The 27,184-nt window shown below is 49.7% G+C and overlaps 3 protein-coding genes across 4 annotated transcripts in view; 1 reads left to right on the forward strand and 2 right to left on the reverse strand.

Annotated features, from left to right (window-relative positions):
• Positions 1 to 462, reverse strand: part of LOC310646327 (hexosaminidase D-like) — a 49,258-nt gene extending 48,796 nt beyond the window's left edge. The window contains exon 1 of the mRNA XM_083372697.1: positions 262 to 462. The gene's annotated coding sequence lies outside the window, so the exon portion shown is untranslated. The remainder of the gene's footprint in view (positions 1 to 261) is intronic.
• Positions 463 to 4,678: 4,216 nt separating this feature from the next.
• Positions 4,679 to 12,854, forward strand: MLST8 (MTOR associated protein, LST8 homolog). 2 transcript variants are annotated; one of them, XM_083372706.1, is made up of 8 exons: positions 4,679 to 4,973; positions 5,065 to 5,113; positions 7,959 to 8,121; positions 9,321 to 9,396; positions 9,491 to 9,643; positions 9,745 to 9,869; positions 10,524 to 10,687; positions 11,974 to 12,854. In XM_083372706.1, exons 1-8 carry the CDS (start codon positions 4,845 to 4,847, stop codon positions 12,090 to 12,092), a joined length of 978 nt encoding a protein of 325 aa, XP_083228832.1. In that variant the 5' UTR covers positions 4,679 to 4,844; the 3' UTR covers positions 12,093 to 12,854. The 2 variants fall into 2 exon arrangements, with proteins under 2 accessions (XP_083228832.1, XP_083228831.1); XM_083372705.1 differs by having other exon boundaries at positions 4,680 to 4,973; positions 5,062 to 5,113.
• BRICD5 (BRICHOS domain containing 5) lies at positions 12,725 to 27,160 on the reverse strand. The gene is made up of 6 exons (XM_083372707.1): positions 26,967 to 27,160; positions 25,857 to 25,988; positions 17,285 to 17,437; positions 15,794 to 15,901; positions 14,258 to 14,411; positions 12,725 to 13,157 (listed from the first exon to the last, which is right to left on the reverse strand). Exons 1-6 carry the CDS (start codon positions 27,003 to 27,005, stop codon positions 13,063 to 13,065), a joined length of 681 nt encoding a protein of 226 aa, XP_083228833.1. The 5' UTR covers positions 27,006 to 27,160; the 3' UTR covers positions 12,725 to 13,062.
• Between the last annotated feature and the right edge of the window lie 24 nt (positions 27,161 to 27,184).

The raw sequence follows: 27,184 nt of genomic DNA on the forward strand, positions 1-27,184 counted from the left end.
GGCGGCGCCGGTTCTCCTCCAGGGATTCCGACTCCGCCGCCCCCGCGCTCAGCTCAAGGCCGTTAGAAGGCTGCCACCTGCCGCCCCTCCCCGGGCGTCTCCGCGCAGCTGCTCGCCCCCGCCGCTTCTCCCCCTCCTCTCCTGCTCTGGCGGGGGGGGGGCCGGGGGCGCCACCGGTCGGCCAGCCAGCCAGCCCCCCCTCGTGAGGGCCCGCCCCGCCAACCGGCGCCCCTTGAATCCTGCGCCCTGCCGCAGCCCTACCTGAGCCGCTGCAGGTGCAGCCCGCAGATGCGGCGGAGGCGGCTCCGCTCCGGGCTCGGTGGGCGCTGCGGCGGTCGCCGGCTCGAGGGCGGAGCAGCCCGGCAGCAGCAGCCCCCGCCCCGCCCTGGAAGGCGGCAGGAGGAGCGCGAGCCCGGCGGAGTCCGCGCCTCCGGCTGGGCTAGCCCGGCGGCGGCGGCGGCGGCGGCGGGGGCGCGGACTTGTTCGGCGGAGCCTCCCCGCCCAGCGGAGAGCCTACCTGCGTGCGCAGCCCCGGAGCTCGGCCTCCTCCAAGCTGGGATCAAGCCCCGCGGCGAGGGGGGTGGGCTTCGTCCTGCCTTCCTCCAGGTTGGGCCGAAGTGCCCCGGGTGCCGGGCTCGCCCCCACCAGCTGAGCCCCATCAAGTCCGGCCGGGGGGAGCGCAGGAGGGGCGGCCGGTCCCCGAGGCTGACCCAGTCCAGGGGATCCCAGGAGGGCGGGGGGCCGGCTCCATGGCCTGTCCACCCCCGCCCGGGTTGCGAGGCTTCTGCAGGTGAAGCTCCGCCAGCCCAGCGGAATCCATGCGGGGCGCCTGCCGATGGCCTCGACTTGGTCGGTGGTGTGCGGGAGGCGGACGCGGGGCCGCGGGACCCTCTTCCGATTTGGCCGGCCTCCTCCGGCCAGTCCGGTTCCTCCGCGGGTGCGGGGATACTTTATTAGATGCATACAGTATTATAAAAATATAGATGCCTCAAAGCGCCGTAAGAAATCGAATTTAAAGGAACTGCTTTGAATAGCATTACGTATTTTTGCTGCTTTGAGTTTACTTATAAAGTAACAAAGGTGGGATAAAAATGCAGTTAATAAATAAATGATATATTTTTATTAAGGCATTTTGTGGCAATTTGGCCTCAGATCATAATTTGGAGTGAGTTTAATTGATTTTTTCCATAGCTGTTCTCATTGTTTCTTTGTAATTATTTTGTTGAAGTTTTGCATCTATTTTATCATACAATTTTTATTTACAATTTTAAATATGTTCTGTCTCGTTATATTCCAATAACTTATAAACATACCCAAATACATTTTCTTGATTCCATATAAGTGTTTTGAATTGTGTAGTTTTTTTTCATAGGATCTTTTCTTGAAGTCACTTTGATTCTTCCAGCAAGTAGATATTTTAAGCACGATTACCGTAATTCCTACTTTCACTACAACAATTCTTGCTCTATTTTTACTCTATTATAAACTTGTGATTGTTATCTTGGAATTAAAAAGGCATTTGATGATGATGCCCTTGGTAAAATCACTTGATCTACCTTCATTCTCAAGAGATTCCAAATTTTAACAAACTCTTCCTCACAGTATGTCCCTTCAAATTATTTTGTTCTTGTTTCTTTGTGCCAAAAACACCTGTGAAGTTTGGCTAAGTCAGCTCCTTCTGTACCTGATATAAGATCCAATTTGGAAATGAGGAATTCCCTGATAGTAAGAATGATTAATCAATGGAACAACTTGCCTCCCAGAGTTGTTGGTACACCGCCACTGGAGGTTTTCAATAGACTGGACAACCATTTCTCCAGGACGGAATAAGGATTCCTGCCTTAAGCAGGAACAAGACAACTTCAAAAGTCTTTCCAGTCCTATGACTCTGTGATTCAGATATTAACGCTTTCACCTTTCTGTCCCTAACTGATAAGGCTGGTAATTAAGTATGCAAACTTCCTAGCTAATTTCTCTGCAACAGCAATGTAAAGTCAGATAGCAGAAAACAACTGCTGGCCTCATGCTGAGTCCCTTGATAAGACATATCCTTTAGGGCAAAGCTATGAGGCCCAAGAATGAGACGCCCAAAGGGAAAACATTCTAAGAACACCTGAGGTTTTTCAACTACAGAGTTTCTCTGGCTAAACCTAGCTATACCAGCCCCACATGAGGGCTCTTAGGATGCATAGGCACCCGATCTGTTTCTTTGCAGCATCTTCAGGAAACAGCTGGAGATTGGCTGGATGAGGGGTAATCTAAGAAACTAAATCCAGACAAGGCAGAGATAGCCTGTGGGTGATTTGGACAGGAACTGCATTCACACAATATTTAAAAGCATATGATTTTGTTCGTTGGAGGGTACGTGACTTCACTTTCTCTGGGGCCAGAATAGAGGCTGTACATGCAAAGAGGGTCATTTTGACGCTCTCCCTCCTTGCTGTTCAGAGCTGGTTTATAGGTCCCTGGCTCTGTGTGAAGCTGGACGAAAGCACTGAGCGGCTCCAGTCTAGGAAATAGGGCGGAGGACAAACACCTTGGAGGTCTGTAACAAGATTCCAGAGAATCCAGGAAGTTGGAATAATGGACAGTAGCTGCAAAATGGAGTTTGACCAAGACAAACCTGCAGCCCTCTTCATATAGGAAAAATACTGCCCAGCATTGCACGGCAATGAGATGGGCAGGATATAAATTTAATAAATAAAAAAAAATCAAAGGCACTGGAAGGTGACTGCACTGGATAGACTGCTTATAGAATGGATCTGGATGTCGTGCTAAATCCCAGGGTGCACAGAAACCAAAAGAGTGATTCAGCTGCAAAATAAACATGTGATCCTTGAGTATAGTGTTCTTCCTTGCTATTCGGCACTAGGCAGACTTAGCAGATAAAGTAACGTCTCAGGAGGTGCTCAAACGGAGGCTGGATGGCCAATTGTGGCAGTACATTACAAGAAGGGACTGTTCTAGATGATCTCCAAGGTCTTTTTCACCCTTGTGATACCTTGAATGTTACTGACAAAATGCTGCATGAGTTGACTACAAGATGTGAACATTCTCTGATTACTTTCAGGAGACTGAGAATCTTTACTGATCAAGATGTTTCATCCCCACCAAACAAATTTAATACAAGGGTGAGTGAGTTACACTTAAGGGGATAAGAGGTCATCTTGGTGACAACATCCCAAGGATCCAGACTGTATGACTGGGACGATCAAGAGGCAAAATACACATTGAATTCAAACACAAGGCAAATGGGATAGCAGCCCTTAAACCACTACCCACCTGAGTCCTGCCATTCTGGAAGGGAAAGTGACAAACTAGAGACGTCCAGAGGAGTCCTAGGAGGGCAATGAGCTGTCTGGAAGGAAATATCCTGAGAACAATTAGAGACTTTAGATGTGTTTGGTCTGGAGGAGGAACAACTGGGGGAAGAGCTTTTTCCCAGCATCTGTGGAAGCCAGGTCAGAGCCCTTCAGAGGTTTCCCAAAGATGTGAAAGAAACTGTCAAGGTACGACAATTGTCAATGAACTTTTCTGACGAACTAAAAAAAACGTGCAGTGACAGAAACGCCCAAATGGAAAGGAAGCCAAATTGGGTTGGACATTAGGAAACGTGCCCTAGTGCAAGGCTTTTCAAACTTGGCCACTTTAAGGCTTGTGGACTGCAACTCCCAGAATTCCCCAAAGGCTGCCTGGGGAATTCCGGGAATTGAAGTCCACAAGTCTTAAAGTGGCCATGTTTGAAGATCTGGTGGTAAAAGCTGTTCATAGAAGGGACAGATTTGCCGGAGGAAGCGGTAGACCTAATTTTGCAAAAGGGACTTCAACAGAGGACGGACGGCCATTCAGAGTTAATTAGCGCACTGAGAGATGCAGCAGAGGGTTGTATGGATCAGTGTTTCTCAACTTTGCCCACGTGAAGATGCGTGGACTTCAACTCCCAGGATTCCTCACCCGGCAGGCTGGACGTTGAAGCCCGCCCGTCTCCGAGAAACCCTGGACCACCAGACCGTCTGCGAGGCCCCGCCCACTCGAGGGAGAAGGCCAATCGCGCGCGAAAGCCTCGACTCTTGTTACCTGGTGCCGCCTCGCCAGAGGGCGCTCTTCTGCGGGGAATGTAAGGCGGCAGAGCTACGAACAGTACAGAGAAGGCCGCGCGCCTCCCTCTCAGGTGCCCGAGAGCTTTCAGTGAAAACTGACGAGTTCGCGTGAAGCCGGGACGGGGCCGTCACGGAAAACTGGCTGGGTTCTCATGAGGGTGCCGAGCCGGAGTCAGAAAAGCGTCCCCTACTGTGGCTCCATCGGCGGGCTGCCTCGCGTAGCCTGCGCTGGAGAACCTAGGGATCCAAACGCGCCCTTCAGAGGGAGCTTCCAGAAGGCCGCTGGTCGAAACGGGAAACAGGCCCGCGACCCCGTCCTCCGTGGTGCCTCTCACCCCACGGCAAGCCCGGACGGAAGCCAAAAAGGAAGGAAGGAACCCGGAATTCGCCGTCTTCGGATGAGGCTAAGTCGGAGTCTATGGCTTAGAGACACGCCCGTCTCGGCTCGGCTCTGGCACGGGAAGGGGCGGTCCCCCGCGCGCGCATGCGTAGGGGCGCCGCAATCGCAGGGTTCGATGCTGGCGGCCGGGCGACCCGGGCTCGCGCACGCGCAAGATCGGTACCCAGGCGCTGTAGGGAAGCTGACCCGCGGGGGCGGGGCCGGAGGGTGGCGGGGTCCTGGCGCTGCGAGCGGCGGAGCCCCCCCCGCTGCTCTCCCGCCCACAACCTCCCTGCCAGGTGGGCCGCGCGGCGGGAGCCCGGCCGGGGCCGCCTCCTGGGGGGCTCCGCCCGCAGGCCGGCAGCATGAACCCCGCGCAGGGCACGGTGGGCAGCGACCCGGTCATCCTGGCCACGGCCGGCTACGACCACACGGTGCGCTTCTGGCAGGCGCACAGCGGCATCTGCACGCGGACGGTGCAGCACCAGGACTCGGTATCCTTTGGGCGCCGGGGGGGGCCGGGGGGGGGCTGGGCCGGGTCCCCGCAGGCTCCTTAACCGCCGCTCGCTCGCCCGCCCGCAGCAGGTCAACGCCCTGGAGATCACGCCGGACCGCACCATGGTGGCCGCGGCAGGTAGGCAAGCGGAGGGGCCGGGGGTCAGGCCGGGCTTTAGGCCGCTCTCGCGCTCCGGGCTCCCGGCCTTTCCGGCTTTGCGGGCCGGTTGGGGGCAGAATTGCTCCGTGCCGGGAACGGGCCGCGGCCCTCGGGGTGGGGGAGCCCCGCCCGGGCATGGCTGCAGAGAAAGAGGGCTCCGGGTCCTGCCCAAGGCCCTGCGGAGCGGTCGCCCTGGTGGAATTGCGGGTCAAGCCAGCTGGAGTCCTGCATCCCGGAGGAAAAGCCTTCCCGAGGTGGCATCGTCTGAACTGGGTTTCTAAAGCCTTTGGCGCGGCTTCGGCCGTCCAGGGCAGGGCGGGCTGTTGCCAGGCGCAGGGCCTTCGTCCCGTTGAAGCTCTGCCGCAGCTGCGGCCCCCAGGTGCCTTTGCAGAGGCTCTGTGAAATTAATTCTGTGCCTGGCTCCTCTTGTCTTTGCTTCAAATATTGTCATGGGTAAATGCAGAATTGTCCTTTCCCCACTCGGCTCACAGAGTATTATTGCCGGCAGTCACATTCTGAAGTTCACCATTAACCTTAAAGGCTACGTGTGCTTTCTGGAAGCCCGTCACCCAGAGAGATTGGATTCTGTCTGCAGTGGAGCAGAGGAGGCACAGAACCAGTGAAAGAAGATCTTACCGTGGGGTTCTGACCAACTTCCATAGATTTCCCCCCCCCCCAAACAAAAGCTAGATCAATTGACCAATCAGGGTTGTGGCCAATTTCACTTGGGAGAAAAATCCTTCTTAACCCAGAGGTAACAACTCTCCCTTTTTAGAAAAAGCTTTGATTTTTTTTTCTTGTCATCCTGTTAAGGATGCAGATTTGCATAATACTGAATTTGAGCTCTATTTTTAATTCAGGTGGTCCTTGAAATATGACCGGTCATTTAATGGCCATTTGAAATGAGAGAGCCCCTCCCAAGGGCTACATTCCACCCTGTTTCAAACTTATAGCAGCTACAGTGCCCGTGTAGTCATTCACCCTTACCACCACCACAGGAATACTGCAGCACCCTCCTGCCTCTTTCCTTCCCATCCCACAGGGGATCCCACAGCATTTGGGCCTGCTCCCATGCCTCCTGGAGGCAGCCACCATTTTCAACACTCCAACAATTACTTGCTGAGTTTTCTGCCCCAATCAGCTGGTGATTGAGAGACTGCAAACCTCTCCTGGTTCTTGCTAGGACAGGGGTAGGCAACCTCGGCTCTTTTATGACTCATGGACTTCAACTCCTAGAATTCCTGAGCCAGCTATGCTGGGTCAGGATTTCTGGGAATTGAAGTCCATGAGTCATAAAAGAGCTGAGGTTGCCTACCCCTGTGCTAGGAGATGAATGTGTACCAAATGGCCGCATCCGAAGCTGGGTCCTAAAGGGAGTCATACAGGCAGCAAAAAGCTTGCCAAAGTTTTCCAAGCTTTTTGGCACACATTGGTGCTCTTGCCACTTTTTTCTTTAGAGCTGAACTTTTTCTTCAGCTCCTCAAGGCAAACACAAAGGATTTTTTTGCTTCCTTTCCTCTACAGCCTGGTAGTCTATCAAGGTAAATAACCAATTTTGTCACCCTCTTTCCAGGCATGCAGTAAGCTTAGCAAATTAAGTGGTAAAAAGGGATTGAGATTGGAAGTTAGAGCCAAGGAGTTTAGCTTCAGGACAAATTTGGGGAAGGGAGGAGGGAAGATCAAGCTTTCAGTGTCTATGGAGACTCTCAGTCATCTAGGTTGTCCCAAAGGTGCTTTTTCAAGAGGCAACTGGGCTTTCTTTGTTTTTCCTTGAAGATGTTTCGCTTCTCATCCAAGAAGTTTCATGGAAGGATTTATATTCCTTGCAGATAGCTGGTCATTTGCATTCTTTTCGAGAGTCATTGAGGCCACTTGGAGGTTTATCTGTGTCCTCAAGATTTTTTGGTTTTCTTTACTGAAGTAATGTGGGTTTCTGGAGGAGGGAGGGAAAAGGGAAAGATTTTGGGAAACTTGTTTTGAAGCTGCCAGCTAAGGTGGCTATACTCCCCTAAAGCCTAGCAAGAGGCGGTCAGCCCATCAGCTCAGCTTCATTGGCCAAGCAAGGAGGCTGGCTTGGAAGTTTCTTGGAACTCAGTGTTAGGCCCTAATCTTGCTAGGTTCTCCCCCTCCCGTCCCCTCAGCTGTTTTTTTGGCTTTGCAAAGCTTTTTACTGCCTCCTTTATGGCCCCGGATTGTTGGCTGGACTTCCCAGGATCTGCCTCCATCCATGAGGCACCTAATGTTCATTTAACGAAGAATTCTTGTGGGTGCATGTTCATCAGGGAGAGCGGGAGCGGCTGGGGCTGTTAAGCAAGTCTGCCTCACTTAAAGGTTGCCACCACTTGCAACCGTGTGATGGTAGCAGGCTGAGGACTACCTGTAATGGTTTGATATTGTCATTATGATTACTCTTGTAATGTCAATCTTCTTTTTTTTAAAGAAACAAAGGTACAGCTCCCAGGCAGTTAGGTGAATGGGGGTGAAAGGTTGATTACCCAAGTTAGGATTAAGACTAGCGACAGACAAGCGACCTTCAGTCTCAGATCATGGGTCGGTGAGAGCAGCTCTTTCCATCCTTTTGAGAATTCAGAAGGAGCCTAACGCTGACCTAGTGCAGGGGTAGGCAACCTCGGCTCTTTTATGACTCATGGACTTCAACTCCCAGAATTCCTGAGACAGCTGGCTCAGGAATTCTGGGAGTTGAAGTCCATGAGTCATAAAAGAGCCGAGGTTGCCTACCCCTGACCTAGTGCTATTTTTCTCTGTGTGAAACTGTTTCGTTGCTTTGACTCCTTATGAACTAGTTGACATGTTTGTGGTCTAGGTTACCAGCACATCCGCATGTATGACTTGAACTCCAATAACCCCAACCCAGTGATCAACTACGACGGGGTGAGCAAGAACATCACCTCGGTTGGCTTCCATGAAGACGGCCGGTGGATGTACACGGGGGGCGAAGACTGCATGGCTCGCATCTGGGACCTCCGGTGGGACTTTGGTTGTTGATCTCGTACCTTTCCAAGACCGACCCTAAGCAGGCAGGCGTGGAAAGCGGGCAGCTGAGGAGGAGTCGGGTGCACGGTTTGCCCACACAGTGGGCACCTTTGCACACTCCAGACAATGGGGAAAGGAGTAAAAGTGATCAAAGGAGGATTTAGAAAAGCAAACGCCCCAAATTTCATGAGATCTTACATGGGTGCGTGGAGAGAGATCTTGTAAGATTTTGATACCTTGTTAAAGAGGGATCATTCTTACAGTTGAAACTGAGGGCAGTTGAAACCCTCCAAAAGGCACCATAAACCCCATGAGGCACTGCCAGCATAGATACAGGTTCAGCCTGAGTGGGATGCTCCCTCCAGGTGGGCCTGTACATCCCTTCGTAGGTAAGTGAGTCCAAAGGTAGGCTGGGCAGCTTTGAAACCGGTGGGGTGAGAAGCTGCTCTGAGTCAGGAGTTTCTTAGCATGATAATAAACAACACCAAAATGACCAAGATATTCCTCTGTGGGGCTGAGTTAGAGCTGTAGTTTTTTTTTTCTCGCCTGTGAGCAGAATCTGCATTGGAGGCACCTCAGTAACAGTTCTGGTGAACTTCCTTCTTTTTCCAAAAGTGCCTTCCTGAGGTTGCTGTTTTACGCTTTTGCCTTAAGTGAACAGAGGAGAAATGAAGGGGTGAAGAGAGAAGGAAGTTAGTGAGCAAACCCTGCTCGTTGTAGGACTCAAAAAATACGTCCTGGAAATTCTGAGGGCCTGAACGCTTCACGGTTTTCCCGGAGGGGACAGATATCCTACTGAAGCACAAGCGCTAAGGCAGGGGTGAATTCTGGGAGTTGAAGTCCACAAGTCATAAAATTGCCAAGGTTAGACAGGCCTCACTCTCTAGAGTCTGGTGTCCCCTTAAAGATATATATGTACTTATTCTAACAAATGCATTTGCCATCCGGCATCTGCATCTGACAAGTCCCCCTTGAGCCAACCTGCTGGGGAAGGAGAGCATAGGAGGCCCAGTAATGAATTTTTAAGAAAGGCAGCCGTTTAAAGAAGGCAAGGACGGCTATGCCAGAGTAGTCTTTGACAGCATGATGGCCGTCAGTGTTGAGCAGAGGCTCTGTGGATGCTCCCCGGAGTGCAAGCAGACTCAGCAGTCCCTTGACTCTCTCCCGTCATGTCGTTTGTGTCTTGTCTCAGGTCTCGCAATCTTCAGTGCCAGCGCATTTTCCAGGTGAACGCGCCTATCAACTGCGTTTGCTTGCATCCCAATCAGGTATCTGAGGCAGGATCCCTTGCTCTCTGCTGCATGGGGGAAGAGGCCGCAGGAGCCACAGGGCCAAAAGCTCCCTTGCTTTGTATCCTCCCAGGCTGAGCTCATTGTGGGAGATCAGAGCGGCGCTATCCACATCTGGGATCTGAAAACGGACCACAACGAGCAGCTTATCCCAGAGCCAGAGGTCTCGGTCAATGCGGTACATATAGATCCGGATGCCAGCTATATGGCTGCGGTCAACAGCTCGGTAAGGATAGCCAGTCCTGGACTCGCCGAGTTCCTCGGTTAGCCTTCCACGCGGCACAGAGCCAGCGGACCGGGTGCTTTGAGCCATCTCTCCTCTCGCAGGGCAACTGTTACGTGTGGAATCTCACGGGAGGCATCGGAGATGAGGTAACCCAGCTCATCCCCAAGACCAAGATCCCTGCACACAACCGCTATGCACTCCAGTGCAAATTCAGCCCGGATTCCACGTGAGTAATTGGTGGCATCGCCCTGTTTTCTTGGCCCTGGAAAAGGAGGGATCTTCCCTCTTGGGGACGGGGAGGAGAAACATTGGCCTGACAGACCAAGCTTGGACAAGAGGAGTCATGTTGGCATGCAACATCTGGGCTGAGCTTTGGTCGTGACTGGGTGGCATCTCCTGGCACCCTCTGTCCAGCCCCTGCTGCGCTTCAGACTTCACCTCTGTAAAAGCTGATCTGGAACCCAGGTCTAGTTGTAACTGGGTGGGGAGCAGGGGTCCCTCTTTCCTGTCCTGCCCAGCCCAGCCTCAAGCTGGCAGAGAGAGGGAGGCAGGGGCCTGGGGAGAGAGGCAGGTCCTTCCAAAGGAGATGGTTGAGGAAGACTCCCAAGACATATTAGGAGGTGCAGATCTACCCTGCATTTGGGGGCCTGATTACTCAGGCCTGATCTAGTAGCTCCTTTCATCTTCTTTGCCAATTCTTGATCTGTCCAGTTTTGAGATGCCCGGACCCACCTTGGACCAGCCTCCTTCCAAGGAGGTGGGAAGATGCTTCCCAGTTCCTCAGATAAGGCCAGAAAAGGGGCCAAACCTGCTCCGTTTTGGAGTCGTGGGCCGGGTCTGTCAGGCCTTCAGCGGTGTTTGCTTTTTCTCCCTTCTCCAGGCTTTTGGCCACTTGCTCTGCTGACCAGACGTGCAAAATATGGAGGACCTCCAACTTCTCACTGATGACGGAGCTGAGCATCAAGAGCAACAACCCCGGGGAGACCTCCCGCGGCTGGATGTGGGACTGTGCCTTTTCGGGGGATTCCCAGTATATTGTCACAGGTGAGAAGGGCGGAGCCCACAGGCCCACCTGCCATCCTGGAGCAGGGAAGAGTCCATGCGGCTCTTCCTTTTGCCAAAAATAGAGCAGCATTTTGAACACACCTGTTCTCCCTTGTGACCACAATTCAGCTCAACGTTTCTGTTGTTAAGTGATACAGTTGTTAAGGGAGCTTTGCCCCACTTTACGACCTTTCTTGCCACAGTTGTTAAATGAAGCACTGCAGTTGTCATGTTAGCAACGCAGTCGTTAAGTGAGTCTGGCTCCCCCATTGACTTTGCTTGTCAGAAGGTCGCAAAAGGGGATCACGTGACACACACACACACCCCGGGGACACGGCAACTGTCACAGTATGAGCTAGTTGCCAAGTGCCTGAGTTTCAGTCATGTGATCATGTGGATGCTGCAATGGTCATAAGTGTGAAAAATGGTCATAAGTCACCTATTTCAGGGCTGTTGTAATTTCAAATGGTCATTAAACAAATGGTTGTAAGACTACCTGTGTTATCCCATGTTTTGGAAAAGGAGAGAAGGAGCAATTCATGGGCCAGCCCCGTATTTTGCTCCTGTTGTACAGGCAAGACAGGAACTGGGCTGTGGGGCCTAAGATCCTAGAGTTGGGGAGGCCCTTGAGGCTATAAAGTCCACCCCCTGCTCTGTGCAGGAATCCGCACAAAACCAGTGCAGGCAGATTGTTCAGTCTGCTTGAACCCACTCAGTGGAGGCCCCCCAGCCTGGCTCCAGGTTTCCACCCTGTCGTACTCTTCTTCCTGTTAGGAAGTGTGTTCCGACCCTTGAAATCTGCCTTCTTAGAACCCGCATCTGTTCTTCTGCACCCAACACTCTGGGATTGTGAGAAGGATACTTTGCCTTTTGTGGGACTCCCCTTTGAGAACGGAAGGGGGGGCTGCCATCTTGCGCCCCCGATGTTCACAGAGGTCAGAAGGCTGGACAAACTGAGTTCCCTCAAGCTCTTAAAAACACGACCTAGCCGTTTTCTGTGCGGGTCTTGCAGCGTGCCGCAGGAGTACTCGGCAAGGGTTGGAGCCTTCTAGAGCAGAGGTCTCCAAACTTCGGGCCCCCTAGAATTCTCCAGCCAGCAAAGCTTTTAAGAGTTGTGTACTTCAACTCCCAGAATTGCCCAACCAGATTTGCTGGCTGGGGAATTCTGGGAGTTGACGTCCACAAAACTTAACCCCCTGTTCTAGAGAAACGGCCAGCCTTTGGCTGTCTGTCCCTCTCTTCCCAGAATTGGTGCTGCTCCCCTGAACTCTCTCTTCCCCCTGCAGCCTCGTCAGACAACTTGGCCCGGCTCTGGTGTGTGGAGACGGGGGAGATCAAGAGAGAATACAGCGGGCACCAGAAGGCGGTCGTCTGTCTGGCTTTCAACGACAGCGTGTTGGGCTGAGGAGCAAGCCGGGACGGCACCTCTTCGCCAGCCGGTCTGCCTTCTGGGCGGAGGAGAGGATTCCTCTTTGGCCCCGTCGGCCACTGCTTGTTTCTGCAAACGGAGCGGAGTCCAGTCTAACTCGGCCGAGGCTGCACGAAGAGTCTCTGCCCTTTGGCTTAACTGGCAGGTGCTGTGAGGCTGCGGCTGGCCTCTCTCGGGCTCCCCTTTTGAAGTGCCGCCTTAAAACCAGCCCGGTTTTGGACTAAAGCAGGGAAGCCGCCCTGTCCCTGGGCAGTGGTGGGTATCTTTGTCTTGGCTGCCTCTAGGAAGGGCCTTCTGGGTCTGGCGTGAGCTGAGTCTCCTCTCCGAGGCCGCCTTTTTTGCCCCTCTCCTCTCACCCCAGGCTAGAGGAGGCTCCATTTGGGAGCTGGCACTGACTCCAGAGTAATTGTGGGCAGTGCCTGCAGAAGAGGCAGGCTCCACTCTGCCCCCCCCCTTCCCCAGGCAGCCCGGCTGGGTCATCTGGCTTAAAAGAAGAGGTTGGCCCAAACCTTCAGGGAAGCCTCATCATCCGAGGGCAGACTTTTCTCTCTGACCCGGCATGCTCACATCCCAAATCAGAGCATCCCATGCGTGTTTTTTTTAAAAAAAAGTGTTGTTTTTCACATAATGCTTGTACGGATCTTACCTTCACCATAAAGCTACTTCTACCAGAAGTAATTATTTACATGTTACAGTTGAAAGCGACAAACTTCGTAAATGTATGTATAAATGTATATAGTGGTGAGCACAAGATGACCATGTAAGTGGAGTTCTTTTTCTTCTGCCTGGTCCGGAGTTCTGACTTTGAAGGTGGGCTCTTTCTGGAGGCTGGAGGGTTTGGGTTGAGCACAGGGATGCAGAGGTTCTGATTCGGTTCAGATGCGGAGGTTCTGATTCGGTTCAAATACAGCCGAGCTGAACCATGGGAGTCGGTCTCTTTGGACCTTCACTCGGGAAGATAGTAGAAACAGATGGAGACACAGATGTTGTTTGGGAAGCAGATGTCAATGCACAGGTAGATGAGCCGCTGCTTTGGAGGATCTGTGAGGAACACAAAGAGTGTGTGGAGAGGTGGGGGTCTCTTTTGGGGGGGTGTAACAGAGTCCTTTGGATGAGCTAGAAATGTTAGAAAGTTGGCAGGGACAGGCTGCATTGGTGGTTGCTCATCTGGAGGAAACCCCCCCAAACTTTGTTTTAATTTTAAGACCCTTTAGATCGGTGGTTCCCCAACCTTTCCAGCTTTGTGGACCGGTGGGTGGGGGATGAAAATGGCTTTGCGCTAGCGGTAGGCAAATTCCCGCTGGTCACGCAAATGGAGCTGCATGCACGTGCTTGCCTGCCACTTGCGTGGCCCGGTTTCAAATGGGCCGCGGCCCAGTACCAGGATGTGGCCCGGGACTGGGGACTTGGCTCTAGATAGCAGGTTTTACTGGCTTAGACTTCTAATGCTCCCACACGTGAAGCCACCGTGGCAAACCTTCAGTCAAGCAATGTTAACAGACTCCTGGGAGTTTCAGGAGGATTCAAAGCGCAGAGAGGTTCTGGATTAGATTCATCCCATTTCTTCCGCTCACTGACATCTACAACGTCCTCGAAGTATAAGGTGGTTTGTGCCTTGGGTTGTGTGCATGCGTATGTGTGTGTGTCCTTTTGAGTCATTGTTGGCTCCTGGCAACTTCCTGATCAAGTCCCTGCAGTATTCTTGGCAAGATTTTTCAGAGGTAGCTTGCCATTTCCTCCTTCCCAGGGCTGAGAGTGAGGGACTGGCCCAAGATTACCCAGCTGGCTTTGTGCCTTAGGCAGGACTTGAACTCCAGTTTCTAGCCTAGTGCCACTAGGCCAGATGTACTCTCTTCTGCCTGCTTTGCCTCAGATGAATTAAATAAACTTGGCTGTGTTCCAACTTGTGTGTCCTTGCCCCAACCGCATTGCCTGTGCCAGTGACGGGGCCCACCCGCCTTGCTCTTTCCAAGGTGCCTTCAGTCAGGAGGGCAGCCTCTGGACACCCAGATGTCGCTGCCAGCAGCTCCTAACAAATGCCAGCATTGGCACAACTGATTGGCACCATTCAGCTTCACTTGCAGCTCCAAGGGAGCAGAGATTCCCTGGGGGCTTTGGCCTGGCTGCGCCCATCAACTTACCATCTTTCTTCTTAACCCAGCGGATGGGCACCTGCTCGCACAGAGCCCGGGCAGCCTCTCCAGCCTCCGCTGGCTCGACCAGGCTCCCTGGCACAACCCCCAGGAATTCACGGTAGTATTGGGAACCGTGGCTGGGAAGCAGTGGTGGATCCTCCTGGCAGCGAAAGGAAGGACAGTGAGGGTACCTCAGCGTGGCTCCAGGCCCAGACTGCCCGCTCAACCTCTGCGTCCCTCGGGATCCGCACTCCAGGCCACTGCTCTGTGGGAAGCGCTTCCCAGAAGAGGCCCTGGGGAACTGAGCCCTCTTTGCCTGCCCGCCTCATTTCCATGCTGCTCCCCCCAAAAAAGAAGCGCTTAAAGGCCAGAGCAGTCCTGGGAGTTCTGTCTAGGCCGCAGCTCTGAGGGACAGAGAGGTTGGAGGTTTCCAAACTTGGTGACTTTAAGACTCTCAGAATTCTCCAGCCAGCCGGGAGTTGAAGTCGAGAAGTCTTAAAAGTTGCCAAGTTTGGAAATTCCTTGGCTGGGGTTGCCACTTTGGGAGAGGCCCTGAGGCTGCCCAGAGCTGGAAATCCAGGGGGTGGGATATGCCAGCGGGTGCACTGCATTCCCCCCCCCCCGTCGCTGCCTTGGTGAGGAACGCCAGCTCCTGAACGGGCAGAGCAGAAACCTGAGCCCAGCAGGCTTCCTTCTGACATTTGCAGCAAAGAGGGCCCTCTGTCTTCCAAAATCAGACCTCTGCCCTCCACGCCTTAGGTGCCCTCGCTCTGACTTCTGCAGCAGCAGCACTTCGGACAATGCAGCTTTGTTTGCTCACCTTACAGGAATTGCCCAAAGCCAGCAATAAGTTGCAAGCCCCCCAGAATGTTACCTATTCCTTTTCTATTAGGGGATAACTGATGGTCATAGCTCAGCTCAGGAACGAGGAACGGGTGGGGGGCCGAGTTGGAGCCATCCTACAATATTAAAGGGGTTTCACATGACACCATGATGGGGTTAGAAAGAAGCTTTTAAAAGTGGGTTAAGCCCATTGGCAGGCCATGACCCCCTCCCCCTTTTCCCTCAATTTTGAAAGGGGCAAGAAACTGCACTTCCAATATTTGGATATTTGGAGGCCTTGCACAAAATGGTGTCTCCCCTCCCCACCGCAAATGGCCATTAAAATTGCAAATGGGGGTTGCATGCAGAAGTGCACAATTTCACAATGAGGGATAAGTGGTGTAAGCCTTGGGCTTTTTCTCTGGGTCCTTCAGCCAAGGCGGCTTGAGGCTTGGGGCTCAGGGTTGGCCTGAGATGCCGGTGAAATAGTGCCAGCCCAATTCAGGAGGCAGCTGATTCAATGATTTCAAGCGCTTCTTGAAAAATTTCCTTTAGACCAGGGGTGTCCAGCCTTAGGAACTTTAAGACTGGAGGACTTCAACTCCTAAAATTCTCCAGCCACCATGGCTGGAGAGGATGGATGGGGTGGATGGACGGACGGACGGACGGACGAATGAATTGGCTGGATTCTTTTTCCCGGGCTAGGCTGTTGGCACTCACCTTGTGCTTTGATAGGTTGAAGGAGGCCTGGGCAGCATCCTGATCCCGGGCATTCATCCTCTTCAGGTAACAATTGCTGTGCCCCGACAGCTTATAGCAGACGTAGCCCTGCAGAGAGAAGCAGGCAAAGCATGAGGTCCATTAAAGCCCCCCCCCCCCCCATTGGGTTACACCAGACCAGCTTGGGAGCTCCCTTTGCCACGTGCCCAAGACCCAGCCTGGCCTGGTGAGGTTCACTTGCCTCAGCAAAGAAAGAGATCAATAAGAACAGCTTATTTCTGTGTAAGCCATCTGGAGTCACCGAGACTGAGTTGGGGGGCCTTATAAATGTTCTATATCAATAAATAAATGACCTTCCAGGCAGCCTGACTGTAAACTGAGCTCTGCATCTCTGCCCTTCAAATATGCTGCCGATGTGGGGAACAGGAAAAGGCTTTTGGGACTCTCACAGGTTCTGGGGTGTGGGGGGGTCAGAGTGGTCCTGTCAGACAAGAGTCTTAACTCTAGAACACCTAACGCCCGCTCCTGTCCCGGGGGTGGGTCCAATGAGCAGTAAGCCTTGTTTTCCTTCTGAGGAGGGGGCTAGCAGCAGCAGGCCAGAGCCATTGAGGGGCAATTGACTGACCCCTGCTGACCCCCTGCCTGCAATGCTGCACTTCAACCACTGTGCCACCGTGACTGTTACAAGTCAGTTCCCCATTGTCACCTGACTGCATTTTGGGTGCTCAGGAACCTGCAATCATGTTCTGCTAGTGAGACATTCCCCGAGGATGGGCTCCCACATGACTCTGAAAGCTCCGAAGAGTAAACCTCTGGTCCCAGAGACCGATCCAGATTGGATCCTACAACATTATCCTGGGACATGTAGATTTGCCTTCATTGGTGACATTTTACAATGTTTTTGCCTCAAATTAGCATTTATTTCCAGGCCCTTAGCAAAAACTTATCAGTTTGCTTAATAAATTGGCATTTGCTTAACAACTGCCACAAAAAGGTAGTAAGACTGGATCAGTCACGTGGGTGACATGTTTTACAATTGTCATAACTTAGGATCTCAATGGGTAGGCTCCATTGAGGACCGTCAGCGTTTTCTGAAATTGGAGAGTTACAGTCCCTGTTGGGAAGAGGAGTCAAGCAGGAAATCAGCTTGGACATAACTATGTAAATACAAAATGCTCTGTTCCCCCTGCCCTCCCCAAAGCCTTTGAGATTCATCTGGTCTTTCCCAGGCGAAAGCCGCCATTCCTGGATTATAGGCAGAAACCAATAAAGTAGCAATTTGAGGTTTATCCTTGTGGGTCTGGCTGTTCATGCTTGACACCCTTTCATGCCAGTTGCACAAACATGTTCTGGCCAGAGCAGCCCAACGTTGCATGACATGAAAGTCTTTTTGAGTAAATCATTGTCCTTGCACTCTTCCCACCCATCCCATCCACGTGTGCCTTACACACTTTCTTCCCTTCAACTGGGAAAGGCAGCCCACTTGCTCACATTCTTGCAGTCGAACAAGATGGCGGTGGTTTGGTTACTAGAAGACGTGATGTAGTAGGTGATGGTGTTCTTGGCCTTGCTGACCACCACTGACTGGTTCATTGAGGATCCTGGGCGATTCTGGAAGTTTAATCGCATTACCTGCAAAAGGGGCTACAAAAACACAACACTCAGCAAGTTGCATCAGACCCTCCAGCACCCACTTCTTGTAGGTCTCCCATCCCTGCCCCTTCCCAGCAACTTTTATGGCAGCGGTGGGCAACTATGGCCCTTTACAACCTCCATGCTGCCTCAGGAATTCTGGGAATTGAAGTCCACAGGTCATAAAGGGGCCATAGTTACCCACCCCTGTTTTACATCAAAGGGGCAAATGTGCCTCGGGACTGGCTTGCTGTTTCTTTTTCCCAAAGTACCTGAACTTGGCCCAAGGTGACCACTGAGTCTTGGAGACAGAAGCCAGCTTGGTCAGTTGGGTGTGCTTGACTCTTGGTCAACATTAATGTAATTTTTTTGGGGGGGTACCTTTGAGTGAGTGCTGCCTCCATTCTAAGGCCCAAGGTCACCCAGCTGGCTTCATCTCTATGGGAGATGTATCTATGGGAGTGAGTTTGGATATGTTTTCCTATAAGGAATTACTTAGATTGGAAGGGAATGATTGGCAACTTAAATCATTAGATGAGTTAAGACAAGAAAACATAAGTTACTCTTGGTTTCAATATACCCAATTGAAAGCTAGGTGGAAGTTGGATCAGAAGGTTGGCATCACAATTACAGATGAAAATTTAGTAAAACAAATTAGAGATTTAAATTGTGCAAATATAAAGAGGATATATAATGTTTTAATTGAATTGGATTCGGAAACGGAATTAGTTAAAGATTGTATGATAAAGTGGGCACAAAATATCCAGGAACCAGTTCCGTTGGATACTTGGGAGGTAATTTGGGTTAGAAATGTTAAATTTACTCAGGCTCAAAATTTAAGAGAAAATTTTTATAAAATGTTTTATAGATGGCATCTGGATCCCAAAAAGTTGTCTAACATGTATCCTAACTTACAGTCTAAATGCTGGAGATGTGGTAGTTTAGAAGCCACCTATTTTCATATGTGGTGGACTTGCAGAAATATAAAAGCTTTTTGGGTTAAAATTTGGTGGAACATTCAAAAGATTTTTAAGAGAAAGATAAAGTTCTCTCTGCAATTGTTTTTATTGGGCATTGTTGTCGATTGTGATGTTAAAGAAACCAATTTGATGTTGAATTTGATAACAGCAGCACGGTTACTGGTGGGACAATATTGGAAGAAGGATAGTTTGCCTACTATAGAAGAATGGGTGTTTAAAGTATCGAATCTTGCAGAAATGTCTAAGATTTCTGCTTATTTGAAGGATCATTCACAAGAAAGATATATTTCAGTTTGGAGGAGATGGATAGATTATATTCAGAACAAATATGGGACTAAAAAGTTCCATTTAGCTTATGAGTAGATTTTAGAGGGATATTGTTATTGGTACTTTGTACGTAGTTATGTTAAAGGGGAGTTAAAGCACGTTATGAATTTGGTTAATTGTATATTATGCATAATTTTTATTTAGAATATGATTATTATAACTATAATCCTGTATTTAGCTCTGGGAAGTGGGGGGGAAGGGGGGTGGTTTGGGGTGGGTGGGCTTTGGGGATATGTATTGTAAAATCTTTTTTTGTAAAACTCTTTAATAAAAAAAAAGAGAAATTCTGTCCAATACTTCCAAGAGCCACCAGCGTCTTCTAAAATTATTCTGTCTACACAATAATGGATTTTTGTTGCTCGTTTCATTTTTGTAAAGATGACGGAGTTGCTTGATCCATAGTTTTTTTTTCTTGGAGCCAGGACTGAAGACACTGATTCTGGAAATTCTTCAAATACAGGCTGCCCATGTTCCTCCCTCTGCCATTTGTCTTTGATGTCAGTTACACTTAATTAATATGGCCATATAACCCTCTGTAGTGAACTCTGGGTAGTAAATAAAACAAAAATTACAATAGTCCAAAGGAACTAAAACAATTGCAACTGCCAAGATACAATGAGCCAAATAAACCTCTTCCATTTTACTGATGAGTAACAAACAGACAACAGACAGATAGCCACATAATAGTCAGGGCCAAACACTTAAGGAAATCACCAGGTTGTGTGGCTTTAAGACAGGCCAAAAGGCTTGGTGCCCTCCACATCTCTGGGCCGAGAAGGCATGTCTCCTGGGTGCCACCAGAAGTCACTCCTTAATGGAAGCAACCTGGAAATGTCCACCATGTTGGATCTAGGGGGACAGATGGGATGGTCAGAGACAACCAGAGGCAGGCAGGCAAATAACCACATAGGGCTCTATAAATGATAACTAGCACCTTGAATTGCATCCAGGGATACACGGAGCCAGGACAGTGTTATGTATTTATAGCATGACCATCTCAAGCTGTCAGCTCTGCTCCATTCTCGACCAGTTGAGGTGTAGGAGATGACCAGGCAGAGCCTTAGGGAGAGGTCAAATACGTCATCAGACTCAAGTCCCTTCACGCCCAGAAAAGATCCAGACGACCTTGAATTCTGTTGACTCTGATCTACCACCAATTTGCTTTGACTGTTAGTATTTCATATTCTTGAAAAGACCTTAAGTTCGCAATTTTGTTTCTTTTAACAACCCTGTAATCCCTTGCAACAGGGTGGAGTCGGGATGACTGAATGGACCTGAGTGCATATCAGCCGGATGCTCTTCCTGACGCCTATGGGGAGTTTGCATTAACCGCTGCTTAGGATTGAACTCATAGCCTCTTGATTGCAAGGCAAAAGCTCCACCTCTAGGCCACCATGTCACTCATAGAGGTTAGGTTCGCAATAAGTCTATATATGCTTTGAACTGCTGGACTCCTGATTTCCCGTGCTTGACATTAAGCTTCTAAGCGTTCTTCAAAAGCAATCTTGAAATGTGGGTTGACTAAGCTGAATTACCATGAGGAGAGCTTCTCAATCCAGAAAAGGCAGCAACTGATACACAAGATGAATGTGTGCAACAACCCCCTCGTCAGAGCTGCCATCCACTCCTGAGGCAAGAGCAGTGAGCCCAAGAAGGCTCCCAGATTGTATTTTTGGGAAATAGTGCGCCTTTCAGAGTTAAAGATGGAGATCTGGCAGATCTAAAAACTCACAGCCGCTCAAATCTTGTTGGAAGTATCAGAAGGAATGTGGTAGCCCCTTTTCCCATTAAACACAATTTATTAAAGGGCAGAAGCCTGGTGAGAGGCAGATCACCCCAATTCAAATCAGTCAAGCCACTCCGTGTGCCTGATGAAGTTTCTGAGAGTATATTTAACCCTTATTTTATACCTGTAAAAGGTGCTTCCAGACTTTTTACCACCATAGACCAAGACAGCTGTCCTCCTCTCAGACTTTTAAAGGATGAGTCAAAGCCTGCTCTTCCCCATTCAGGCCCCCACAATCATGGATGGAAACTAATCAAGGAGGGAAGCGACCTAGGAGAAATTTCCTAATGGTGGGAACAGTTAACCAGTGGAATAGCTTGCCTTCAGAAGTTGTGGGTGCTCCATCTCTGGAGGCTTTTAAGGAAGGGACAGCCCCCCCCCCATCTGAAATGATATAGGGATCTCCAAGGTCCCTTCCAATTCTAATCTTCTATGAAAAAACCTGGTAGCGTCAGTTGGTTAACCCTTAGCAAAGAGGTAGAATTGGTATAATCAACATTATTGATCACACCTTACTCTGTATTAGCAGATGGCCTTACCCAGTAGCTTCATGTATGTTAAATAGAAGCAGGGAGAGGAGAACCTCAAAGCAGCCTGAAGGGCTTGGTGGCACAGTGGTTAGAACACAGTACTGCAGGCTACGTCTGCTGACTGCCAGCTGTCAGCAGTTTGGCAGTTCAGTTCTCACCAGCTCAAGGTTGACAGCCTTCCACCCTTCCGAGGTTGGTAAAATGAGGACCCAGATTGTTGGGGGCAATAGGCTGTAAAAGCACTATGAAGCAGTATATAAACCTAAGTGTTATTGTTATTGCTATTGCTAAGAGCAGGGGGCTAGGGCTAGATCTACTACCAGACCATCCCACTGGCTGGAATTGGCCTTGGAGAAAGGAGAACACCAGAACATTGTCAAATCAGATCTTCATTATTATAGACCAGCATAAGGCGGGTGGTGAACAGTCAATTAAAGAGCATCAGAGTTTTTTTTAAAAAAGAATTCTAGGAGAAGCTAGAAAAATATTAAAACAGAAACTGTATATTAAAAAATGAGTCTAAAGGAGTAGGACCATTAGACGGGTGAGGGGAGCATAAAGGTTAATATGTGGAAGATTATATCAAATTACAGAGCAGTCCAGTGTGGCAAACTAGATGCTCATTAAGTCTAATTTATGGCACGGATCATCCAACAAATTTTAAGCACTGCTGCACACAAGCTGGCAACATTATATGCCATGGCAGGATTGCTATGTGAAAGCTGGGGGTGTAGAATTGTCCTTTGTGCAGTGATGAGACTAGTGTAAAGGCACATCCTCAGTTGTTTGCGTGTCCAGAGTCACAGGGCCTTGACTCTCTGGGTCAGGAATCTTCCTGTATCGGCTTTCAAGGACAGTGGAGGGAGGGAAGAGCACTTTAAATGCCAGAATGCTGCAAAGGGTTCACTGGTAAAACCATAACGCATGCTTCCAACTCCTGGTCCCAATCCTCTAAGCCAGAGGTCCCCAACCTGGCTCAGTTGGCAGACCAGAGGGAAAGGGAAGGGGAAGTATTTTATGTGCACACGTGCGACACAAACGGGGCGGCGCTAGCGCCCACATGACACTCGCTAGCCCTGCCCCGTTTTCACCACGTGGGCACTAGCACTGCCCTGTTATTGCTGCGCATAGCCCCGTTTAGGCCACGCAGAACCCTGTTTAGGCCATGCAGAGCCCCGTTTAGGCCACATGGAGTCTCATTTAGGTCGCACAGAGCCCCGTTTAGGCCATGCGGCCGTGGCACTATCATGTGGGGTTGAGTGTGCGCACTGGCCAACCTGTCCTGCGGCCCAGTGGCCACAGACCGGTAGTGGGTCGTGGCCCACAGGTTGGGGACCCCTGTCCTAAGCCAGTGTTTTCCAACCTTGGTCACTTGAAGACATATGAAGTCCACACATGTTCAAGTGGCCAAGGTTGGGAAACACTGTCCTAAGCTGATCCAGAAGGATCCCATAATCAGTTCCATCAAATCCCTTTCTTAAATCCAGGGCGGGGCAATGTAGAGGCACCACCTCTATCCATGTCCCATTAAATCTCACTGAGTGCAATCAAGGCCACTGCAGTGCTGTGAACTCTTGTGAGCTTGACTGGAAAGGATGCAGTTAATCGGTTCCTTCCAGGGTCGCCCAGAGCTAAAGCCAATCACTCTTCTTAACAAGGAGGAAGGAACCTGGAGACCACCTGAAAATTGTCCGGTTCTGGGCTATCCAGCAATGATTCTTTGAGTCACCTTTTTCAGAGCAGGTGGAACCCTCCCCTCTGTGAAGGAAGCATTAAGCACCACGGGGCCAACCTCATGGCACAACCAAGAAGCCCTGGCCAACCAGGACAGTCAAAGGTTTTAAAACACAGAATTTGCAGCTCCACCAGGACCAGCAGGCTCAAAATCCTCCCAGATAATCATGCTAGATCACGCCTCGTGTATCTCCATAGGATCTGCACAGTTAAAATCCAACTTCGAATGAATCTGAGTAACTCAGTCCAGATGCCAGGAACAGTCCTTACTTATAGAGGCTCTGTGTCAGGGCTGCCATCCTGCTACGTCATGCTTCGCTTGCTGCCACCTTGCCATACTCTGTGGGGGAGGAGGGGGGTTACTGAAGTGGGGAATAACGGGGGGGGGGGGACTAGCATGAGAGGAATCAAAACTACACATTGTGTTGTCCCACAAGAGACACCAGCCGTTCCAAGGTCGCACTCTGTATGGAATGCAGAATGATCCCGTGAAGCCAGGGGCTGTCACCCAAACAATTTGTTAGAATTTAATTGGACGCTTAAAGGTAACCAGGGGAGAAGATGGAAACATGGGAAAATAACTAACTTTGATGATGTTACCTAGTTTGGGTAATGAGACATCTCAAAAAAAATAAAAACAAGCAAGCTCAGAGAGAGCACTCAGGAGTCCTCGACAAGGGAAACGTTAACCCTATACTTTCGGCGCAAAAAGCCCAGAACTGGCTTGGCTTCTTCTGTGATAGAAATAAGTAAATGGTCTTCAAAATTTAATATTGAAAGAGAAATTTAAAATTGAACTTGTCGCAGTGGAAACTTACTGAGTGGAGAAACAAGCTTATAATAGATGGGAACCAGGAAAAGATAACATAAAGGAAGGATGTCAGAGAAACACGTAGGGAAAATTGTTATCTGGGTCTTCAGAATGGGAAAAGGAGCTGTAAGACAAGATAAGTAGCAAAACAGGAAAGAACCCATTTTTCTAAGAAGTCATAAAAAAGGGGGCCAGAACTCAGTCAACTGAGCATGTGCAATTAGTCGATTAATATTAACTGACACACCTTGCATAAATTATCTCCTAATTTTAATGTACATGTGTGGTATGATTTAGCATGTAGCAGGAAACATGTAGGAGGCAGTTGGAAAGAGTGTAACCTCATAGTTCCTCAGCCAATGGGGAAATTTAATTTAATTTTATTTTATTAGATTTATATACCGCCCTTTCCCGAAGGACTCGGGGCGGTTTAAAGGGCCTTCACTGGGTCTTGGCTGGTTATTAGTCAGGCGAGTTTGCCTCTGTTCACGAAGGAAAGTAGCCAGGAACACATAACATTCTGTAACCACTTGGCTTTACTTTTGTTACTTTCATTAATAACGGATTCAAGAGTCTTTTCTAACTGACTGAGTTGGTGTTAGGCGTATGGTAATAGCCTACATAGTTGGGTTGAAAATATGTAAACCATGATGTTGTGACTTTAAGATGTTAATTGGCCAATGGGTGTGTAAGTGTTCTCATGGCCATAAGTGGGAGCTAGGAACGTAGCTTCTCTCTCTCTGAATTCACTGCTCTCTCTAGTATTGCTGTTTTGCTGTACTGTTGGTTTACTACTGTGATAAACCTGAACAACTGTGTATTGACTCTGGACCGGTAAGAAGACTTTGTATTTGGAATACTCCTTGGACTGTTGCTATTGTGTATGACCTGGACTGTTTATTTTTGACCGTGCATTTTTGTTTTTACACCACCACAAAAGTAAAATACTTTTTGTTTTCACAACTCAGTGTACTCTTGTGGTTATTGTGTGACTCTTACTGCTCTCAGTACCTTTCCTTGTCTATGCAACTCCTTGGTAGCACAAGGAGACCTCTGCACAGCAAATTCCTAACAGTTGGGATGGCTGACACTCTGCAAATGTTGCTCCTTCCTTATCCAGAAGGAACCAAGTCATATTAAGCAGACTATTGACCAGTTTTCAGATGTGATATGGGCACAAAAATAGCTAATTTTTTCCATCCTGATTACCACAAGATAATCTTTGAGAAAGGCTCTTGCCAGGCTCAAATGGGGTCAGAATTTGCTTTACTGCAGGAGTCCTCTAGGCATCTCTTCTGCTGACTCAATCGGTTCTTCTGGACGGTGCAATTTGGTCAAGAACGGTTCTCATTCCAAGCGGTGATCAAGACCTTGCATCAACCGTACCAGGAACAACCCATGTTCCTTTCAAAACCCAGTAGGGTCCATCTTGTGCCGGGGGTGGGGGGCGGGGAGGAAGGACTCTACAGATGGGCCCCAGCTTCCTGCAGAAGGATGCAGCCAAGGGAACTCCAAGGCCAGCAAAAGTGCTCTGCCTGTGGTTGGGGACCGATGGCAGCATCGCCCAGTTGCAAACCACGTCGCTGCCTGAGATAAGGGCCCAATCTGAAAGGTGATCATCCCCCCGCCTTGCCTCCCGGGAGTTGGGCAGAGGGTTGGACTTGACAGCCTCAAAGGCCCCTTCAGTTCTAGGATTCTGTCGTCTTCTATATTCTATATTCTTCTATGGATGTAGATATACCCCTAGTACCATCAATACAAATTGGTAGAAAATAATAGTTTTATATGCAAATGTGGCAATCTGTGGAAGAGCCAGTTTGGTGTAGTAGTGAAGGTGCTGGCCTAGAAGCCAGGAGGTGGTGAGTTCTAATCCAGCCTTAGTTATGAAGGCCAGCTGGATGCGGCTTTGGGCCAATCCCCAAACTCTCAGCCCATCTCAGAGGGTTGTTATGGGAAAAACAGGAAAACATACTAAGTATTTTCACGGCCTTGAGTTATTTATAAAAAATATAAAGACAAAAAAGACAAAAGAAATCTTTTTTAAAAAAGGGTTTTCTTCTTCTTCTTCTTCTTCCAGCTAGGTTTGTAAACAACAGAAACAATTCTATCCATTTTACCATTATTCAAACTGAATACGGTGGGAGTGACTTCAGTGCAGGGCTGAAGCCTCGTCTTATTCAGAAGGAGAGGAGGTTTTTAGTTACCCCTACAAAAAAATTGAGAATGGTGACTAACAGCACTCCGGCCTAGAGCCACGTCTTACCTTGGGCGAAGCCTGGGTGAAGCTGACAGTCGCGGCCACCGTGATGCAGATAATTCCACAGGTCAACGTAATGGAGAGGATGGCCCCAAATACCCTGGTGGGGCTGGGGGATTCTGCTGGAGGGGGCCTTTCCTAAATGGACAAAAGGGAAACTGGTTCTCAGGAGTGCCTGGATTCCATTGTTGCTTTCATTGATCACCATCAGGTGTAGCAGCATTCTTTTGGGACTGGGGGCAAAGGGATTAAGCACTAAAGATATCGCAGGCTTGCTTTTGAGCTATGTGAAAAGCACAGCAATGGAAGAGTTTAACTCCTCCATTCATGTTGTCAGAATTATGCAAGACAATTTAGACTAATCTTTAGCTCCATTGCTTGATGAGTAAGTTTCCAAAAGCTATAGATATTTCCAAAAGATAAAGAAATTTGTCCCAACTGTTTTGGCTACAGCATGTAAGTAATCTATAAATTGTACGGTCTTCCTGTATCCCTAGAAAGTGAAGCATCCGATTGACTTATTTTGGTTATCAAATTGTTTTGCCCATATCTCTATCTCCAGATATACATATATATACATGTATACACACATACACAAAGAATGTATAATACTTACAGCAAAGAAGAAACTTAATTACCGGAGTGATCTTTTCCAATAATGGATAAATGTGGGATTTGCTCTCAGAATAGAGCCCTCATCTTATGGCACCTACAACACAAAGCCCTTCCTTCAGTCTCTCCAAATGGGTCCCTTCCAGATGTGAAGGATCAGCCAGATCAAGTCATCTGGTGGTGGATGACCTGAGTGGATTAATTGCTGATGGGACATTGTGGCAGGTGCCTCCAAGATGGTTCTCTGTCTTGGGAAAGGAGACTCGAGCAGCTGCTGAGTTTTCAGCCTGTGTAATGGTGCTAGACCTAGGAGTTATGGAGGGGCTTCACTTAAGCAGCATCCTTTCCCTCCCCCAGAGCAACAGAGAGCCAGTCCCTGGGGATCCAGTAGCTCTAAACCATTTTGGTGCACGAAAGCACCCACTACCGTTAAGATGGGACCCTCATTTGCCAGCGGGGAATCAGGCCTGTGGGCAAACCTAGCGGGGAGGGAAGGATACTTACCGGAGAGGGGGCGGTATGAGCCACGGCCTGCTCCTCCATCCCGGATCTCCCTTTCCTTGGACAGAGTAGAAGGCTTTGCAATTCCAGAGCTCCCAGCTGGAAACTCAAGAATGTGCTCAGGAGAGCCAGGCGAGCAGTGCCCCTGGATTCCCAGCCCGGGCAGAGGCATGTGGAGGTGAAACTAGACTACCTGGTGGGTGGAGGGAAGGGGAGCTGCA

This window comes from Vipera ursinii (assembly GCF_947247035.1).
Source record: "Vipera ursinii genome assembly, chromosome: 13".
NCBI classification, from domain to species: Eukaryota; Metazoa; Chordata; class Lepidosauria; order Squamata; family Viperidae; genus Vipera; species Vipera ursinii.

Coding starts and splice junctions, on each gene's coding strand:
- MLST8 (XM_083372705.1), top strand. CDS start 4,845: ATGAACCCCGCGCAGGGCACGGTGGGCAGCGACCCGGTCATCCTGGCC. Junction 4,974..5,061: donor CGGTGCAGCACCAGGACTCG/GTATCCTTTGGG, acceptor GCCCGCCCGCAG/CAGGTCAACGCCCTGGAGAT. Junction 9,644..9,744: donor TGGCTGCGGTCAACAGCTCG/GTAAGGATAGCC, acceptor CTCCTCTCGCAG/GGCAACTGTTACGTGTGGAA.
- BRICD5 (XM_083372707.1), bottom strand. CDS start 27,005: ATGGAGGAGCAGGCCGTGGCTCATACCGCCCCCTCTCCG. Junction 25,989..26,966: donor CTCATACCGCCCCCTCTCCG/GTAAGTATCCTT, acceptor TTGTCCATTTAG/GAAAGGCCCCCTCCAGCAGA. Junction 15,902..17,284: donor TCTTGTTCGACTGCAAGAAT/GTGAGCAAGTGG, acceptor TTCTCTCTGCAG/GGCTACGTCTGCTATAAGCT.